The following is a 20,080-nucleotide window of genomic DNA, read 5'->3' on the forward strand; positions in this document are numbered from 1 at the left end:
ACTGGTAAGCCTCAGCCTGCCATTTCTCACAGTGTATTGTGTTCAGTTCTACATCTACTGAATTAATAATTTTATTAATTTAATCATTTTTTTGTTTAATTTTTTTTCAGTGCTTTTGTCTGTCATCAACTGTGTAGTGCTGTTGAGTTGACAGTGCACCCAGTGCCTCACTGGCACTCGGGTGCCCTTGCCCTGGGCTGGCACTAGTGCCTACTGCCTGTCCTGCTTAGATAAATTAAATAATAGAATTTATACATAATTTAATAGAATATATTATTAATAATTGAATACATTATACAATTATATATATATTTGTCAGTTATATATATATATATACATATATATACTATAGTTAGTATACTAGTGTACAGTATACTGTAGACATTCAAGAGATCTACTAGTGTCTAATCTAAAATCAGTAATATTAATAATTATATAATACATTTTAGCTAGCTTAATAGTTAATTAGCTATAAATAAAATTAATTACTACTTTTTAAGAAAGATTGACTGTGACAACAACTGTACTAAACAAAGCTTCAAGGTACTAGCTGTAGTACTAAAATAATTCTAATCTTAATCTAGAATATATTATATAATATAATATAAATTCTAATTCATAATCTATAATATAAGTAATTCTAAATTCTAATTCATAATCTATATTCTTCTATCTATAATCCATAATATAAGTAATTCTTCTAATATTTATTATATAACATAATATAATAAATTCTAATTTATAATCTATAATATATATATAAGTAATTCTTTCTAATTCATAATCTATATTCTATCTATAATCCATAATATAAATAATTCTAATCTATTAATAATATTATATAATTTAACCTCACTTTAGTTTAGTGGGCTTGAGAGCATCTGCCTAGAGTTAGACTAGAATACTAAGGAATATAGCTTTAGGCTTAGCATAGTAGTAGGCTAGGCTTTTAGGCCTGTGTAAATTTAAAGTCTTTAATTTTTTTATCCCTTTTTTTTTTTATATAGTTTTTTTAAACACTACACACACAACACAAAATTTGAAATGGATCCTCCTTTTGGGACTAAGGAGGGACAAGCTCCATCTACCACCACCACCAGCACCAGCACCACCACCAGTTCTAAGATGCAGCCTTTGCGTCAGTCTAGTCGGCCAAGTAGGCCAAGCTCTCACTTATCATTTGGAGAAGCATTGCTTGAAGGATCATCAAGTAAAGGAAAGGCACCAAAAGCAGGCACTAATAGTGCTGCTAGGCCCACAAGCTCTATGTTTTTTTTACGGAAAGCCTAAAGCACCAGAAGCACGTTCAAAGTTAAAGGGTAGCACAACTAGTACTTCTACTAGCCCAGTGAGTAAAAAGAAGTGCCTTTTGCCCCAAGCAGCATCTTCCCCATCCACAAGCAGCATGCAAGGTACCAAGCAGAGCCAAATTAGCAGCAAGACTCAGAGGGGTTTTCCCAAACCAAAGGGGACTCGTTCCTTCGTAGGGAAAACCACCACCACCTCTACCACCACTAGTGCTGCGCCTACTGTTCCCACCGGTACCGCCACGCCATGTACTCCTAGTACCTCTAGCAAGCCACCAAGTCCTTACAATATTTTTGTAAAGACAGAGAGAGGGCTACACATAGTGGAACTCCACCTAGCGAGGTAACAGAGGAGCCTGAGACTGAGAGGCCAAGTGCAGAGTCTGTTCTTCCTGCTTGTGCTACAACTAGTCACAATATCAGTCTTAGCTCCAGCCTAGCAGGAATTCCATTTGATCTGGCTAATGAAGAACTAGACTATGAGCCAGAGGAAGTAGAGGAGATGAGTGGTCAGGAATCAGATTCCTCAGGGAGCAGTGTCCAAATGACTAGTGCACAATTTTCCCCTGAGCCTCCACCTTCTCCGCTACGATCATCACCACCACCAGCAGCAGCAAAACCTACCAAATCTAGAGTTAAAGCAATTAGCAGTTCCACTATGGCCAGTACTGTTACCACCAGTGCCACCACCACTAGTTCTGCCTCTGTTCATCCACCCCGAGCAGTAGAAGCAGCACCCAAGGCACACTCCAAGGCTATGCGCGCCCCAATTTGGGAGCACTTTGAAAATGTTAAAGAAGGGCGCTATGGAAAGTGCAAACATTGTGGGAACCTAATAAGCAGAGGGAAAGTGTCTGGCCATTTTACCAGTGCTAGCATGAAGCATCACCTCAGCACTCAACACAACGCTGTGCTATTGGGGAAAGATGCAGAAGTAAAACTTAGTGCAGGCAGCATAGCTGGTGGCCGTGGTACTACAACAACAACTAGTACTATCTCCAGAGAGAGTGGAAAAACCCCAACAGCTGCTTCTGAGCCAATAGCAGCAGCAGCAGCTAGTGCTGGCAGCCAGAGACCAAGGCAGGTTGGAGCACTGCATGTCCAGCCCACCCTGGAACAATTTGTGGCATTCCAATCCAAAAGGTCAATGTCCAAACAGCAGGCCAATAAAGTAACGCGACTTATTGGTCAGTTCATTGCTGTTGGAGGGGCATCCTTCTCCATGATTGAAGGGGAGCCTTTCAAACAATTGATGGCGGCTGTGGCTCCACAATATACAGTTCCATCACGTTCCACTTTCAGCAGGAACATTGTCCCCTCATTGTATCGGTCCTGTGTTTCAGCAGTGAAAGAGGAGCTTTCCTAGGCTGCTGGTCAGTCTGTTCATTTCACAACAGATTTGTGGATTGCACCTAGTGGGCAGCATGCCTTTCTTTCTTTGACAGCACACTGGTGGCAGCCCAGTGTGCCCAAGGAAGCTGCTGCAGCAGGCTACCGATCATTCCTTCTCCATGCAGAAGTGATGGATGAAAAGCACACTTCCCAAAATATTCTGCATGCGATGAGAAAAATGTTTAGCCTTTGGGTGGGAGCAGAGGCGGGCACCAATGTTGAAGTTGGTTTTGTGGTAACTGACGGAGGTACCAATATTGGGAAAGCGCTGCGAGATGGTCATATTGTTGGTGTGCGCTGTGCAGCCCACATCATCCACCTTGTAGTGAAGGCAGCAATGTCAGAAGGAACTAATGTAGCAGCAGTAGTTCTGTCCCGCTGTAGAAAGATCATTGGGCACTTTCACCATAGTGTTAAGGCTAGCCAACTTTTGAGGGAAGAGCAAGAGAGGTCAGGTCTTCCCGTACACTGCCTACGCCAGGATGTCAGTACACGGTGGAACTCCACGTTAGCCATGCTGGAGAGGATTTTGGAGCAGCAGAGGGCGATCCATAATCTTGCCTCAGAGCATAATATTGGGATTACATCTCCATTGAATAGGGAGGATTGGACAGTGATCGCCCAGCTAGTGACAGTCCTTAAACCATTCAGGGATGCCACTGAAAATTTAAGCTCAAACACTGCCAGTCTGGCCCAGTGTTCTCCCATCTAGGCAGCAAGATGGATGTGTTCCTTGAAAACCGTGAGGCTGTTCAGGGTGGCACTCTACATCCTGACGTAGCAGCCATAGTCAGGAAGCTGAAGGATCTGCTAAAAGTACACTTTCACAAACGCATGGAAGAGAGTCCCGAAATGATGCTAGCGTGCCTTTGCGATCCAAGAATTAAGGGAAAGCTAGCAATGAAATTCAATGTTCTCAGTAGCTACCGGGAGCAATTGGTCAACAAGGTGCGTGACTGGCAGCGTAAAATGGGAATGCTGTCCGAGGAGGGAGAGGTGCCGGAGGAGGAAGAGATGATGTGGTCTGCTACTCCTAGTAGCATCAGCAGCAGTGCCACAAGCATCACAACACAGCTGAGTGGAGCAGCTGCGTTTTGGGAAGAGGCACTTGGGAGTATAGTTGGACCATCTGACAGAGCTAGCAGCAGAAAGGAGAGTAGTGCTGCTGAAATGGTCAAACTTTACCTCTGTGAAGTTCCTTCTGCACCTAATGTTGATCCTCTTAGCTACTGGGATGAAAAGAAGAGTGTGTGGCCTGCACTCTCATGGGTTGCGCAGCAGCTTCTATCGTGTCCGCCAACCACTGTTCAAAGTGAGCGCGTGTTTTCTATGACTGGCACCTCATCTGGCACCTCATCTGATGGAGCAGATTGCGTTTCTTAAATTCAATCTGCCCAAGCTGGGTTACCCAGCTCTTAGCTTGGAAAGTTAATTTTCTTTCTCTAATGTTCAAGGTAGTTTCTCCCCCTGGTTGCACGTGTTTGTGGTGTGGCAACGTCTGCTACCTCCGCCAGTGTAGCCAATTTACGCTAGGGCCTAGTGTCTGAGTTCTGTAAGTTCGCTCCCAAACGCCTAAGACTGACAGTCTTTGATGCTTTGCCCTGGGGTGAAACAGGTGAGCGGGTTGTCAATTGCCCACTCATTCGCCTTTCCCAATGCTGCTGCTGCTGGTGGTGGTGCCAGCGCCTCTTCTCTGCCAGTTTGCTTCCTGGCTAGTGTCATGCCTCAAATGTCCAAAATGTTCAAGGTAGTTTCTCCCCCTGGTTGCACGTGTTTGTGGTGTGGCAACGTCTGCTACCTCCGTCGGTGTAGCTAATTTACGCTAGGGCCTTGTGTCTGAGTTCTGTAAGTCCGCTCCCAAACGCCTAGGACTGACAGTGTTTGGATGCTTTGCTCCGGGGTGAAACAGGTGAGCAGGTCGCCAATTGCCCACTCATTCGCCTTTCCCAATGCTGCTGCTGGTGGTGCCAGCGTCTCTTCTTTGCCAGTTCGCTTCCTGGCTAGAGTCATGCCCAAAATGTCCCTAACGGTAACGGTAGTTTCTCCCCCCGGCTGCGTCTGTTTGTGGTGTGGCAACGCCTGCTACCTCCGCTGGAGTAGCCAGCTTACGCTAGGGCCTTGTGTATGAGCTCTGGCAGTCCGCTGCCAAACGTCTAGGACTGACAGTTGTTTGGATGCTTTGCCCTGGGGTGAAACAAGTGAGTGGGTCGCCAATTGCCCACTCATTCGCTTTTTCCTTTTCCATTTCATTTTTTTCCGTCTGATACACAACCTACCAAACATAACACGCACAATAACACATATAACACAATGACTAACACATAACAGTGATAACACACATAACACACACGTACAATTCACAAGGACCTTTCCTCCTGTTATTTGCCCTGGCCTTCACTTCTACACTCACTAGCATTAACGCTATAACTCACACTTCACCCTATAACTTTTTTCAATCCACATACCTGCCAACAGACCCAACTTTTTCAGGGACAGTCCTGCTTTTTTCCTGTCCCATCAAATTTAGCTAAACTAGGTATGCTAGTGCACATAGGTAGAGCTGGGTAGGGTAGCACTACAACATAAAATAAATATAATAAAGTAAATAATAAATATAACTTTAAAATAAAATTAAATAAACCCATTAAAAATTATTTAGACATCTTTAACCAAAACAGTGCACTGCTAATAATCTTAAAAATAACCGTACATTAATCCTAAACTATTTTTTAGTTCTTGTCCAACATTTTTCCATTCGCATACCTGCCAACACACCCAACATTTTCGTGGACAGTCCTGTCCAGTAAAAAGTTGGGTTGTTGCAAAGTATGCCATTATAAATAGGTAGCAAATGTTAGGCATGTATTAAAAGTGGTCCAAAATCGATTTAAAAATGTAAAATAATCCCTATTCTTTTATTAAACATCTATGGATGTTCCTTGGAGCATTAGTCTAGGTCTCAGACAAGACAACTGCTCGGAGGAACTTGGCCCTCAGTTTCGGGCAATGTGTATTGTGTACAGTACACCTCGGTATGTGTGTGCAACTCTATTGGTCGTTTCGGCAGGGGGCTCGCCTGCCATCAACAAATGAAATGCATTCTGCAGTTCTGCAATTCATTTGTTGATGCCAGACCAGCCCCCTTCCGGCGACCAATAGAGTCGCACACACGTACCTTCACAGCACGAACGCATCTGCTGCTGCTCCGATGTGTTCTTAACCCCGTATTAACCCCTGCTACGCAGCCGGGAGAAAACGAAGATGAAACGAGCACGAAGGATGTCCACAAATAGTCCCCTGAAAAGAAGACGGGAACGGGCGAATATTTGCGGAATACGAAGGGTTTTTTTTCTCTGAAGACGAGCACGAAGAGCCCCCTGGTGCCCAAGTCTAGTGTTCAGTTGCCTTTTTCATTCTTTAGTAAAAGAAATACAGTATTTTAAAAGTAGTCGCGTTACTCTATTCACATTTAAATTTTAGTTTGTTGCCTTTGCTTAAAAAGAGACATCGTTCTGGTTTGTGTTGCTAATGCAAATTATTTCTTTACTTTCTATGTAAATAGATTTTATTTAGATATACATTACAGCAATATCAGGGGTGTGATGTATCATACATCTGTAGTTGAAGAAAGTATTGAATTAGGATGTGCATAGAACCATGAACAAGAGTCTGTCACCTCTGCCCCTATAAAAGAAAGCTCACTGTGTCTCCCACGTGAGATAGCGTGGGTGTCCTTATTTCTATCAGAAAGTCTTATTATAAGAGCTTGACACCTGCACACAGTACAGGCTATTACAGCTTCTGCTTATATAAATTATACATAATATCTACAAAAACATTTTATTTATATTAACAAAAACAACAAGCTCCTCTTAGATCATTTGCGGTTTATGTTTGGCTAGTTCTGCAGTTTTAGTATCTGCTTTTGGACTCCTGTCACACTTACACATCTTCACACTTGATGTAATCTAAGACTGATTTTGTGTTTCATGGCTCCTGTTATTTACTTCTGCCAAGGTAGTAGATCCAAAACCTAAACAGCAACTACATTCATGACACCATTATGCGCAAAAAAAAAAAAAAAAAAATTAAAAAAAAGGGGGGGTCCACATCAAAAGCCTTTTTCAGCAAGCCAGTTGCATATCTCTTTGTCGTAGTAACCCTTGATCCTGATTGTGCGGCTGATCTCATTAACTTGAGTTGGGGGAGCCTTTCCTGTAAGGCTGCTCAAGAACTCCCGCACTTCAGCTTCTAAAGCCTGCAGAGAAATTAATGGAATGCAATAATACTTAGCGTATATTACACATATGGATTAACTAATGACCCATGTGGAATGCGTTTAAAGTACCTACCCAAATGTCTCCTTCAATCTTGCGGATCACAGTCATCTGACGGTTTCCATGTGTGATATCTGTGTATACAGGAACGTTATGCATCCGAGAACGTCTAACCATGTAAGGGAGGTCAGGAGGTGGGCCTTTAAACAAAAGGCATGTAGATGAGCTATTACCATTTCTACGTAAGCACCGACAAGACATACAGAGGAGCTTATCAAAACGCAAGGACACTATACAATATACACAACTACAACCACTCCAACCTAAAATGATATACTGGAAACTTTTAGTACCTTTTGGTGGAATCCAGCCAGAAGGAGTAGGGCCTTCATGTTTTGGTGGCTCAGGAACTTGGGTAGGAGGAATCAGCCTCTCCACAAAGTGATACTCTGCTTGAGATTCAATCACACCAGGGTACTGAGAAACCGTATTGTTGGGATGACCGCTGTATGAACGCTGGGTAAAGAAAGGGAGAAAAAAAATGTAATAAAAAAAAAAAAGTGTGATTTTTTTTTTTCTTTAAAAGGTATAATGGCAGTAATATTTAGGTATTGTTCTTTCTTAGGGACAAGAATCCTTACCCAAAAAGGAAGTATGCCAAATCCAAGCAGTAACAAGGACATGGGGGGGGGGGGGGGTATGTACTGCCACTATATTAAGGAAGTCACCAGAATCAGGAATCAGCACTCACTCCCCACAGGAACTCAGGTGCTTAGCTGTGCCGGGAAGGGCCAGCTCCCCAGTAAATCAAAATAGAAAAAGGCTCCAGGCACTCAAGGGTTCCATCAGACAGTAGCAACTTGATAAAGACCTCATTGTGAGGTCGAAACGTTGTTGTCCGTTTCCCTTGAGTGCCTGGAGCCTTTTTCTACTATATTAAGGAAAACATTTATTTTTCCTTGCATACAGTGGCACTAACGTTGGGATGTATTAGGATCCCACAATAGGAGGGAAGAATCTAAGAGGCGACGGACTGAAGCACCTTTCGCCCAAAATCCGCTGCAGAGGAGAAGATGTCTAGTCAGTAACACTGAGCAAAAGGTATTAAAGGAGGACCAGGTCGCCGTTTTACAGATCTCCTCTGGGGATGCTGATGCCTTTTCTGCTCAAGAAACGGCCATAGCCCTAGTAGAATGGGCTGTAAGAAATGATAGGATTTTGTATGCCAGCCTAATAGCATCTCTGAGTCACCCGGAAATAAAACAACCTTATACTGATGGAAGATGGTGAATTCAGGTGATGAAGAAAGTGCTTGGATTTCTCCTACTCTCCTTGCTGATGTAATTGCCGCCAATAACACTGTCTTAACAGATAATAACTACAAGGGGACTTCTTCCAGAGGTTCAAACAGTTCGGAACAAAATGCTTGAAGAACTAAGGTTAAATCCCACTCTGGAAAATGAGATCTCCTCAGGGGTCACTGAATAGTGCTGATATCTGTTCTTTACGGATAAATGCCTTCAGACCTGAAATAAAACCCTCTTCTAAAAAATAGAATTGAATTGATGAAAGGTGTGTGTGTGGGGGGGTGAAAACCTTTGCTGTTACACCATTTTCCCTTAAGCCTGCTGCTATAGGATTTAAGATCTTTGTAAAAATCCTCAGGGCCATTGACAGACCAAAAGGGAGAGCTTTGAACTGGAAATGAAGAGTGTTCCTCGTGTTCCTTATTATTGGTTTCTTTTATACTAGCGCATCACTTTGTTTTTTGTATTCAAAATTGGCGCCCTGTGGAAGATCTGAGCTGAGCACGTGCTGTAGCGCGATCAGATCTTCAGTGGAACGCAGTGTCTCCCTGGTGTGCGCATGCTCCAGTCCGGGAACTTTACAAAGGATCTGCCTCACATCACTCCGTAACTGCTAGGGAGGTCAGCCTCACTCTGCAGGGAGCAATCGGAGGAAGGATCCCCCTGGCTACAATTCGTGTGCCCGACCAGAGTAAACGTTCATCCCTTCAAGGGACGAGAAAGACAGAGTTCCTGTTGGGATTTGGCATATTTATTGTGTAAGGGGGGGGGGGGGGTTACAATTTTATCTTTACAGGATTTTTGTCCCCAAGAAAGAACAATACTCAAACGTTACTGTCACTATATGCAAGGAAAACTGCAGAGAAATCCCTTTAAAACTACTTGCTCTTTATCAAACTCTGGTTTGAAGGAGGCATTGGGCTTTAACCACAAAATAATCTAGAATTCAGAAACATCTACTATGGCATTAGGTCATATTAATAGTTTAAGTAGCTAACGTATATACGAAAGCCAGTTCAGTATACACAGTAAACCTCTGTAATAAGGTTTACAGATTAACATGCGCTTTATAAATTAGAAACCACACATTTGATAATGCTATATGCCTGTTTTCAACACAGATTAAAATTGCAGCATGCATGCCGTCTCCATGTAACATATCGCCACCGTGTGCCAACACATGATGCCATTTTCCGGGGTTCTACTTCAATACATTGCAAAGCAATTGGATAGCCCCTTCCCAATTTGGAAGCCTGAGATGTTGGGGAATTATATATATATATATATACACGCACATCGTTTGCAATTTTAACCACTGAGTTGCTATGTAGATTTAAATAAAATCCTAGAAACGTCTCTTACTAAACCACGCATTAAATCACTTATAATTCTTAGAATAGTGGTTTCATTTGTTCTTCGTACATGTAAACTACTAATACAAATTACAGTTAGGACTACAACATTAAAGGTCAATTACCTGCAGCCTAATGACAGCAGTCAATGGTCTCAGTCCTGCCCTTATCAACATGGGAGTCGCCATCTTTCTACTCAATAGATAACACTTCCTTTGCTATAAGAAAACAAGCCAATACTTCTTCCGGGGCATACTAACATGGCGCAGCCTACGAACACGAGCATATCCTTTAAGCGCCATGTTTCACCCTATGACGCACTGAGAGCCCCAAGATGGCGGAACCCGATCTACGCATGCGTTTTCTATTGACCTATCGGCATGCTGGATTTACGTGCGCGCTCGTGTGTTGGTTTAAATGCGTGCGCGCCCCTTCAACGCTCTCTTTCCTTTCCTCCATTTTGTGAGACGCGGAGCAACCGGTGAGCGGTTTTGGTTATTGTAGTTTGTTTAAGGGGTTTTGCTGAGCGGTTTAAAGATAAAAGGTAGCGGCGCGAAGTCCCGTAGAAGGCGTTTGTGTGGTTTCTGCGGCCGCATACACACTGAGCTCTTTACCGTCGCATGCCTCATCTCCTGCCCCGTGTGCAAGTCACGCCTTAGCCCACGCTGTCGCTTATATGTTCCATTTTAATAAAAGTAAAGAACCCATCAGCGCCCATTTCTTTTATGGCCATAAAAATGATGTTATGAAAGTCCGGCATAACATCCACGCCTTTTACGCGGGTCAACTAGTACTTTATAAGTAGCAAGTTCATATTTTGTTTAATGTAACACGAATCCTGCACGTTTACCATCTGCCCGAGTTGGAATCATAACTACTAAAAAAAAAAAAAACCATGAAGCCAACTGTCTGTCTTTGAGTTTCATTTATGTTCTTCGTCTTACCCTAATTCTGATTTCTAGGAGCTGAAACCATGCAGCTGTTTGTGCGAGCTCAGAATCTCCACACCCTAGAGGTGTCCGGACAGGAGACTGTGTCACAGATCAAGGTAAGAGAGCCATGACAGGCAATAACATGGAGTACCTGCTATTGAGCGGAGAGTTTGGGGATTTTAGTTGGTTCTTGTTTATAAAGATTCGTTGTACGTATTTGCTGTGGTTGGAATGCAAATTAGATGGGAGAAAAAACATCTGTGGATATTGGGTCAATTTGTATTGAACATCTACTGTCGCCAGGGGATTAGAAACTGTCAAATGCATTGTCCTGCAATAAAGACCCATTCCTGTGCTCATTCTCTCAGGAACACATCTCCTCCCTGGAAGGCATTCCCTCTGAAGATCAAGTGATTCTTCTCGCTGGCGCCCCTCTCTCTGATGAAGCCACCCTTCTGCAGAGCGGAGTATGTGAACTTAGCACCCTTGACGTAGCTGCACGACTTCTGGGAGGTTTGTATCCGCTGATAAGCAACCGCATTACCACTGTGTTCATAAAACACTTATTCCTTATTTGAAGCCGTTGCTGGCACTCTGTTTACATATTTTAATCCACCTTAGTATCGGATACATCTTCGCTACAATGCCAAATCTCTAGTTTGTTTAATACATGATGGTAACTGGTATGTATTATACAGGATGTTTGTGACAATGTTTACTGACCTTGACTTCTCCCACAGGTAAAGTTCACGGATCTTTGGCCCGTGCCGGAAAAGTACGAGGGCAGACCCCAAAGGTAAGACAGCAATTCAGAATATAGTAATGTGGTTAAGGTCCCATCTAGGTTTGGAAGCGGCATCCGCCAAGCCACTGCTTGTCCTATAAAAGGATACTCAAACCGTTTCAACAGACGCCTGTTTAAAAGCTAGCCGTTGTTTTATACATATGGCATGCCTTGTTAAAGGACTGATGTGTATAATAGGAAGATGCTAGGGCAAGAGTTGTAGATTAATACTAGTTCTTCAGGGGCTGCCATATCCGATCACAATCCTGTGTTTACGTAAATTGTTTTTATCGAGGAGCACTGAAACAGTCTTCATGTTAAAAGTACCAAATAAGTACCGTATTTGCTCGATTACCGTATTTGCTCGATTATAAGACGAGGTTTTTTTCAGAGCAAATGCTCTGAAAAATACCCCTCGTCTTCTAATCGGGGTCGTCTTCTAATCAGACCTCAAATAGAGGTCTGATTATGAGACTAAGATCCAGATCCCCCGCACCGCTGCAGGGGACCTGGATCCTCCTGTCTCCCCCCCCCCCACACACACACACTTACCGGTGCTTCCTGGTGTATTGCCGGGGCAGCGGGTTGACGTCTACGCGATGCGCGTAGACAACGTTCGCTGCAGCCGGAAGGAGGTGTGGCTAGCAGCGGGGGTTGTCTGCGTCCGTCGCGGATACCTTCACCGGTGCGGGGAACTCGGATCTCTGACAGCCGGGGAAGGTATCCGCGACGGACGCAGACAAACCCCCGCTGCCAACTCCACCTCCTTCCGGCTGCAGCGGAAGGAGACGTCAACCCGCTGCCCCGGCAATACAGCAGGAAACTGGAAGCACCGGTAAGTGTGTGCGTGTGCGTTAAATGGGGGCATAGGACATTTCTGGAATGCCTTATACCCCTATATGCCACTCTGGCACTTAGGGGGTTAAAAGGCATATTATGGGGCAGAGTGGCATATAGGGAGGTATAAGGCATTTCAGGAGGCAGAGTGGCGTTAAAGGGGCATTTAATAGAGCACTCTGCCTCCTGAAATGCCTTATACCTCCCTATATGCCACTCTGCCCCATAATATGCCTTTTAACCCCCTAAATGCCAGAGTGGCATATAGGGGTATAAGGCATTTCTGGAGGCAGAGTGCTCTATACAATGCCTTTTAACTCCCTTAATGCCACTCTGCCTCCTGGAATGCCTTATTCCTCCCTATATGCCACTCTGCCCCATAATATGCATTTTAACCCCCTAAATGCCAGAATGGGATATAGGGGTATAAGGCATTTCTGGAGGCAGAGTGGCACATAGGGGGTCAAAAGGCATACCATGGGGCACAGTGGCATATAGAGGGTTAAAAGGCATATCATGGGCCACAGTGCCATATTGGTGTGGCAAGCATGGGGGCAGATGTGCGTAACTGGGGGACAGGTTGGAAAATACAAGGAAATAAAAACAAAAAAAATATTTTTCTCAATCATAGCTTTTATTTAAAAAATTTTTTTAGATGAATTAACATTTACTGGTAAAACTTTTTTCCTTTAGGGTCGTCTTATATTCAGGCTTTCTTTTTTTCCCAAGTTAATATTCAGATTTTGGGGGGTCGTCTTATAATCGAGCAAATACGGTATAAGACGACCCCCCCAAAATCTGAATATTAACTTAGGAAAAAAGCCTGAATATAAGACGACCCTAAAGGAAAAAAGTTTTACCAGTAAATGTTAATTCATGTAAACTATTTTTTTAAATAAAAGCTGATTGAGAAAAATATTTTTTTGTTTTTATTTCCTTGTATTTTCCAACCTGTCCCCCAGTTACGCACATCTGCCCCCAGGCTTGCCACACCAATATGGCACTGTGGCCCATGATATGCCTTTTAACCCTCTATATGCCACTGTGCCCCATGGTATGCCTTTTGACCCCCTATGTGCCACTCTGCCTCCAGAAATGCCTTATACCCCTATATCCCATTCTGGCATTTAGGGGGTTAAAAGGCATATTATGGGGCAGAGTGGCATATAGGGAGGTATAAGGCATTTCAGGAGGCAGAGTGCTCTATTAAATGCCCCCTTAACGCCACTCTGCCTCCTGAAATGCCTTATACCGCCCTATATGCCACTCTGCCCCATAAATATGCCTTTTAACCCCCTAAGTGCCAGAGTGGCATATTGGGGTATAAGGCATTCCAGAAATGCCCTATGCCCCCATTTAACACACACACACACTTACCGGTGCTTGCAATTTCCTGCTGTATTGCCGGGGCAGCGGGTTGACGTCTCCTTCCGCTGCAGCTGGAAGGAGGTGGAGTTGGCAGCGGGGGTTTGTCTGCGTCCGTCGTGCATACCTTCCCCGGTGCGGGGAGCTCTGATCTCTGACAGTCGGGGAAGGTATCCGTGACGGACGCAGACAACCCCCGCTGCTAGCCACACCTCCTTCCGGCTGCAGCGGACGTTGTCTACGCGAATCGCATAGACGTCAACCCGCTGCCCCGGCAATACAGCAGGAAGCACCGGTAAGTGTGTGTGTGTGTGTGGGGGGGGATCCAGGTCCCCTGCAGCGGTGCGGGGGATCTGGATCTTAGTCTCATAATCAGACCTCTATTTGCTCTGGAAAAAACCTCGTCTTATCATCGAGCAAATACGGTATGTTAACTAAATACACCTTTATACCATGTCTTCCCAGAGCCGCAAAATATATTAGAAACACAAGTGAAGTGTTGCACAAGATGTTAAAATAAGCATTGGAAACGGAGCACCCTCATGCTTTGCACTAGACTAAAGGCATTAAATGGCTCTTTATCAGCTTTGGTCACTGGTATACAATTGATTGTATCCAGTGTACCATGGCATATGTACTTCATGGAAATCAGACAATTTGTGTGATCATAACATTTTGCATTTAATCATAGGTTGCCAAGCAGGAGAAGAAGAAAAAGAAGACTGGCCGGGCAAAGAGACGCATGCAGTACAATAGGCGCTTCGTGAACGTGGTTCCCACATTCGGCAAGAAGAAGGGACCAAACGCCAACTCCTAATTTGTCAGGAAAATGACTTAATAAACTGTTGATCTATAATAGCTGTGTGGATTGGTTCATTGGCCTAGGCATATTCATTTGTACGTCCAATGGGGGAGCTCTTGCCTTAAGTTTCTATGTGTAACAGACCCACTTATGTGCTTATACCATTGACAGATGTTTAAATACATTCTCATTGGCCGCAATCAACCGCTATTCAATTAAGTGAGTTATGCAAAATATGGTAATTACACCCCCCCCCCATTGAAGACATGCAAGGTCTTATGTTATTATGTAAACACCCTTACATACATCTTAGTGCCAATTAAACAGTAACTGGGAATGCTTTACCCCTTCAGGCACTGTGACTTTCATAACCAAAGGATTAAATACTTTATTTTTTACCATATGTAAATGATTCCCTTTTTTCCATATTTGAACCTGCACAAATTTGTTGCGTTACATCTGATTAGTCTTACCCCACATACATGCCCCATATTACATATTTTTAGTACTATTGGCTTAAGGTATTCTGGGTGTAGTGATTTATTTTGTTTTAAGAAGTTAGAATTTGTATTTGTTTGAACTGTTCCCAGTGTGGCATGGCTCAAGCTCCTTTTGGGGCTCTCATACGTTTTTGACATCGCTGGGATGTCACTTTTTCTTAACTTAAAATTTTTTGGTGGGGGTGGAACTTTTTCTCCCTCTCCTCTTCTAATCTATTTGGGTTGATCAGTTTGATCGGGAATTCCTTGAATGACTGTACTGGGAGCACTGTTATACATGATCAACCAGCAGAAGCTAGTGACGGGAGATACCAGGCTGTCGGCCAATAGTCTGTTCTGTGTTACGACTGGGAGATGTCCTTGCTGCTGCAACAAAGTCAGGATGTTTCTGTACGTCCTAAAGGGCGTCTTGGTGCAGGTTTTAAGGATGTACATGAAAGTCCTAAAGGGAGTGGCCGTGTTAAAGCTCTGTCTTATCTTTCAAATGATATTCTACAACTTCATCCATTAAATCTATGTAGTGGCTGCCACCTTTTGAAGTGTGGTGTAACGTTCATTTTTGTCCCCCTGGGGAGGTGGCTGATATTGGTGGTGAAATGACTGGTGGGGCCCCACAGTAAAAAGTGCATGATGTGGTGATAATACTCTTGTGGTTTGTGAATTAGGAAAGTGATGGACCTTTTCATTGATATGGGGTAGGTAGCTGTGGCTGGCCCTTGTCTGCTCTATGCATCCTTTTGACTGTTTAGCAAGCTGCATGTGGGCATTGGTTGCTTTCTTAATTTTCTCTCTAAATAGTTTTAAAAGTTGGTATGATTTTTTTCTTCTTCCAAAGATGGTGTCTCTAGAAACTTGAGCAGGCTGGTATATGCGCATGTGCAAAAGGTGTTCAGCCAATCACAACGCCTATGTGTCTGCATGCAAATTAAAATAAAGATACCTTGAGGTTGACAGCTGTTGTATGTATTAAAGTGCATATGATGGCTAGAGAGTCCTTTTAATTAAGCTGGTGCTTTGAGCAATCCAGTAGATGTTACCAAGATTACTAGTTTGCAACGGTATCCAAACTTACCTTTAATACGTTAACTGCAATAGTGTAATAGGATCAGCACAAACGTCCTGCTACCAATAATTTTAATGTTTTTTGCTATTTGGATGAGGGCGGGGCAGTACAGGGATCCACCCCCAAATTACGGGCCTCTGTATAATTTGTAACGTACTGGCCAACAGCATATAAGCACATGCCGTAATATAGAGAAAAGCTCCCGAAGGAAAAATATGAGCGGTTGACGACGAAAGCCGAGTGTGTGTAGAGAACCGATTGGCCAGTGGGCTGATCGGAGAAATCGACGATTGGCTTACTCCTAACGTAAGCACGTCACCAAAACAACGCTAGTTAGTAATGGAGATCCTTGGGCAGGAAGTGAGGTTACCGGATCGCAGTACGTCGCCTACACTGGCTCTTACACCAAGTGGAGAGCGCATCGGAGATGGCGCTCGGCCCGTGTGTTCCTTGTGCCTGTCCGGACCTGGAAGATACACTTGCCCCCGGTGCAATGCACCCTACTGCAGCATCGCTTGCTACAGAGGGCCCAGGCATGAGACGTGCTCCGAGGCCTTCTACAGGGACTCCGTACTGGAAGTGCTGCGGGCTGAGCAGGCGGAGCCGCAAGGTAAACGGCAGATGGAGGAGATGCTTCTTAAAATGAGGGAAGAGGAGGCCGCGGAGGAGCAGGCTGTAAACATGGGCGCAGTGCACGAGCTGAATGACGAGGAAGCCGGACTATGGGGTTCTCTTACTCCGAGAGAGAGGCAGGATTTCCTTAGGCTGCTGAAGAGCGGAGACATTGGAGCCTTAGTCCCGGAGTGGAGACCATGGTGGGAGGCAGCCCAGCTCTCAAGCACCAAAGACAACGCGGGGATATTGGAACTTCCTGGGGGAGAGCTGAACTTGAAGAGTCACCCGGAGAAGCTGGGTAGATGCCCAGAGTTACCGAGTGCAGATGGAGAAAAATGTCAGGACGCACCAAGCATCCCCAAACCTGTAAGTCTACAGGAACAAGGAGCTGATAAGGTCAATGCATTAGGCTGGCAAGAGGGTGAGGAGCAAAATAAAACCTCTGGCCAGGAAACCTTTGAAAGTCAAGGTAATCAGAAGATGGAAAGACCTGGGACCGCCTCTCATGGTCGCCAAGCTTGTTCACCAAATAAGAAGGATTGTGCTAATAATGTGAGTGGTTCACATACAGAGAGGACAGAAATAATACAGGACACCGTCTCTGAAGGTGATGCAACAGGAAGATCTTGTCCAAATGTAGCAGGTCAACCTTCGCTGTCCAGCATTCCACCTGCCTTTAGTTCCATCCCACCCTTGCGCTCCCTTAGCAGTAATCCTTCCCACTTGGTACAGTTTAGTGTTGTAAATGCTATTTATGGTTATGCCTTTTCCCTTTGCCGTCACAATGGTGACCTGGATAATGAAGACATGTTGCTGGATTTCACAGGAACGTTGCTAGGTGTCTCTGGTACACTCGGCTCGGCTGTAGTTTATAATGACACCGTACACGCGCTACAGAGTGCCATTCGTGCAGCATCTGACCCGCTGTTAGGTGGCGATGACGGGGGAGCCTGTTCTGCCATTGAAGCTACATCACTCATCCTCCTGGGAGATGGTAGCAAAACCTACTCACTGGCTGCTTTAGCTCATACGTTTCATGTGCTGAGAAGGGTCCGTAAATTAATATCTGAGGACGAACGTATGAGAAGAGTGGTTTTCAATGCAAAGAAGAAGTGCATGTTCCTGGCAGCATGGGTAAATGAAAATGATAACCATTTGCCTATATTGTCTGAAATGGTGAGGAAAGAGTACCAGCAGCACCTGGAATACATGAGTGGATTAAAAGAGATATCTAGTGGACTCCAGAAAATCTGGGGTGGAAAAAGACCACCACAAAAGAGGTTGCTGATTGAAGATGTTAGCTCTGGCCCAGCATGAGAAATTGCTAGTATTTTATTTTTGTATTAAAAGAGAGCTATTTTTTCACTGCACCATTTTGTATGATGTCATTGGTTGGTTTTGTATGATGTCGTGTGTTTCATTGGTGGATACTTTGTGTCCTACTAATAATACTACAGTTTACAGTAATAAAAATCCAATGGAAAGAGCAATTATCCTATTTAATGGGTTAGTAATGCACTTCTTGTATCAAAACTATATATATATATATTTTTTTTTTTTAAATCATCCTGTTTTGACGCACAACCCCCTGCTCATTCATTCTAAAGACCCCGATTTGCTGTGGTTTATGCTGCATTGCATATAGCGGGCTCAACTAGTGTTGTCTTAATCCTATACCTGGTTTAGCAAGATTGGGGAAACGTAAGATTTTGTGAGCTTCTGTATGGGCACTTAATTTTCTTATGGTGCAGGCAAGTCTGGCTTAGGTCAGCCTCTGATTGGTGGGGCAAGGAAAGAGCAAATGCGTAAGAGGATTGTGATAAGTTTATTATAACATTTTGCTACCATATGCATTAAAATCTTATTGTAGGATAAATAGACAATGTGATGGCTGAAAGTGTTTCTTTAAGTGATTCAGTGCAGTAAGAGATGTAAGTATATCATTTCTTACTCGCAGAGACCTAATTCTATTAAATGTTTACATTCTTTTGGCTACTCAAAGCTGCAGTTCTAATTACCGGTATACCTTGTATTGCCTTTTTAGTAGGATGCTTTCTGCTTAAACATTGATCCTACACTAATAATAAACTGCGAAAAGTTGTTTTAAATACAGATGGCCCTTTGTTTTTCAACCCAGGGATGTTTAGCCAGAGCTTCCTATCTAGGGGTGAGATGCTATATTCTATATATTCTAACAAAACATTTTACCTATCGCCTATAAGATCCAGCTATTCTAATCTGTTATAAGGAAATAATGTGAACGTCTTAATCAATATTACCAATAAGTTAGCTCTAGAACAGTAGCATCTAGTGCCTGATTATCACCATAAAATAAATACAAATACCAACAGAAGTGATTAGTTTTTCGTTTTGGGTGTGCCTGTCAAGACTCCAGTTTAAAGTACATTTATTTCATTCCCTCCAACGTTTTCATATAAAGTGTAAACAAGTTCCTTTACTTTGAGGCAGAACACATACAAAATTCTGATTTCTGAGGCTATTCTATTACGACTGATAATGCCTTTTCACGTTGTAAAGAATCTGAAAAATATTCACACTGAAAAACCAGACATGTTCTGGAGCCTGTCCAAATGTGAGAATTCTAGGGAACAATAGGTAGGAAGGTTCCTAGCCTTATAGTGCTATTCACTATTCAGGTTTTCATTTTGCAAATAGCATAGGCAATAATTACTGTTTAATTGGACAGTCATTTGTGTATCCTGGAGTTACAATAGGTTGCTATCCCAAGGAGCAGGGCCAATTGAGATCACAGATCTCCCTCAAACAGGCCCAAAATTAGGCGAGCAAGAGCTTTGTTCCTTAAGACCTATACTGCAGGGAAGCATCGCAGAGCCGACGGGCGTACCCAGCTGGGGTACAAGTTGTGCCTGTGACACTATACTGCAGTGCTCCCGCCACAGGTCTTAAAGAAAAAGGAGAGGGAGAGCGGGAATGAGGGGGTAGATGAGGAATAGTAGAAATAAAGAGAACAGGGGGGAAAAGAGAGAGAGAGAGTGTGTGTATGTATAATATATATATATAGGTCAGTGTATGTTTATTTTTTGACAGTCTATCCAAACTTACTGTTTTCGGCCTAAAGGGAATATTAGGAATGTTAAACATGCTTAACCCAGGGGCCCAAAAAAAAAAATCCCTGGTTAAAATGAGTGTGCGTTGGGGACAGTATACATGTCTAGGAGAGGCCCCAGTTGTTAGTCTAGCACTTCTATTGACTGTTCATTACAGACATTCACTTTGCAAATAGCATATGCAATAATTACTATTTAACTGTACCCTGCATTGTGGATGCTGGTTTTGCAGCGTACATGGCTTTTAAAGTCCTTATTGTTGCAGTCAAAATTGTTTCAACAGAGACATATCCTGTTTAATAGTAATGGAAGTAGGTTTGTATATGTTAAATTAAAAAAATGAGTTTGCCATTGGCATCAGCTCTATGAACTTGTTCCTAAAGCCAATTGAGTTGACTTCTCCGAGCAAGTATTGATCTGGTTCTGAGTGGGGGTAAGGACACAAATGAGCTGAATGA

General features: G+C 43.5%; 2 protein-coding genes across 2 annotated transcripts; both read left to right on the forward strand.

Moving 5' to 3' along the window:
* The first annotated feature begins 10,605 nt into the window (after window positions 1-10,605).
* Window positions 10,606-14,370, forward strand: LOC149281750 (ubiquitin-like FUBI-ribosomal protein eS30 fusion protein). Its single transcript, XM_089499059.1, has 4 exons — window positions 10,606-10,683; window positions 10,936-11,080; window positions 11,308-11,363; window positions 14,245-14,370. The coding sequence occupies exons 1-4, from the start codon at window positions 10,609-10,611 to the stop codon at window positions 14,368-14,370; spliced, it is 402 nt and encodes a 133-aa protein (XP_089355185.1). The 5' UTR covers window positions 10,606-10,608.
* Window positions 14,371-16,257: 1,887 nt separating this feature from the next.
* On the forward strand, window positions 16,258-17,850 carry LOC149281751 (zinc finger HIT domain-containing protein 2-like). Its single transcript, XM_089499049.1, has one exon. It carries the CDS (start codon window positions 16,258-16,260, stop codon window positions 17,848-17,850), a length of 1,593 nt encoding a protein of 530 aa, XP_089355175.1.
* The last annotated feature ends 2,230 nt before the right edge of the window (window positions 17,851-20,080 follow it).

The sequence above is a fragment of the Sceloporus occidentalis genome, unplaced genomic scaffold (assembly GCF_023333645.1).
Source record: "Sceloporus occidentalis isolate IW3139 unplaced genomic scaffold, rSceOcc1.0.p SCAF_128, whole genome shotgun sequence".
Taxonomy (NCBI): Eukaryota; Metazoa; Chordata; class Lepidosauria; order Squamata; family Phrynosomatidae; genus Sceloporus; species Sceloporus occidentalis.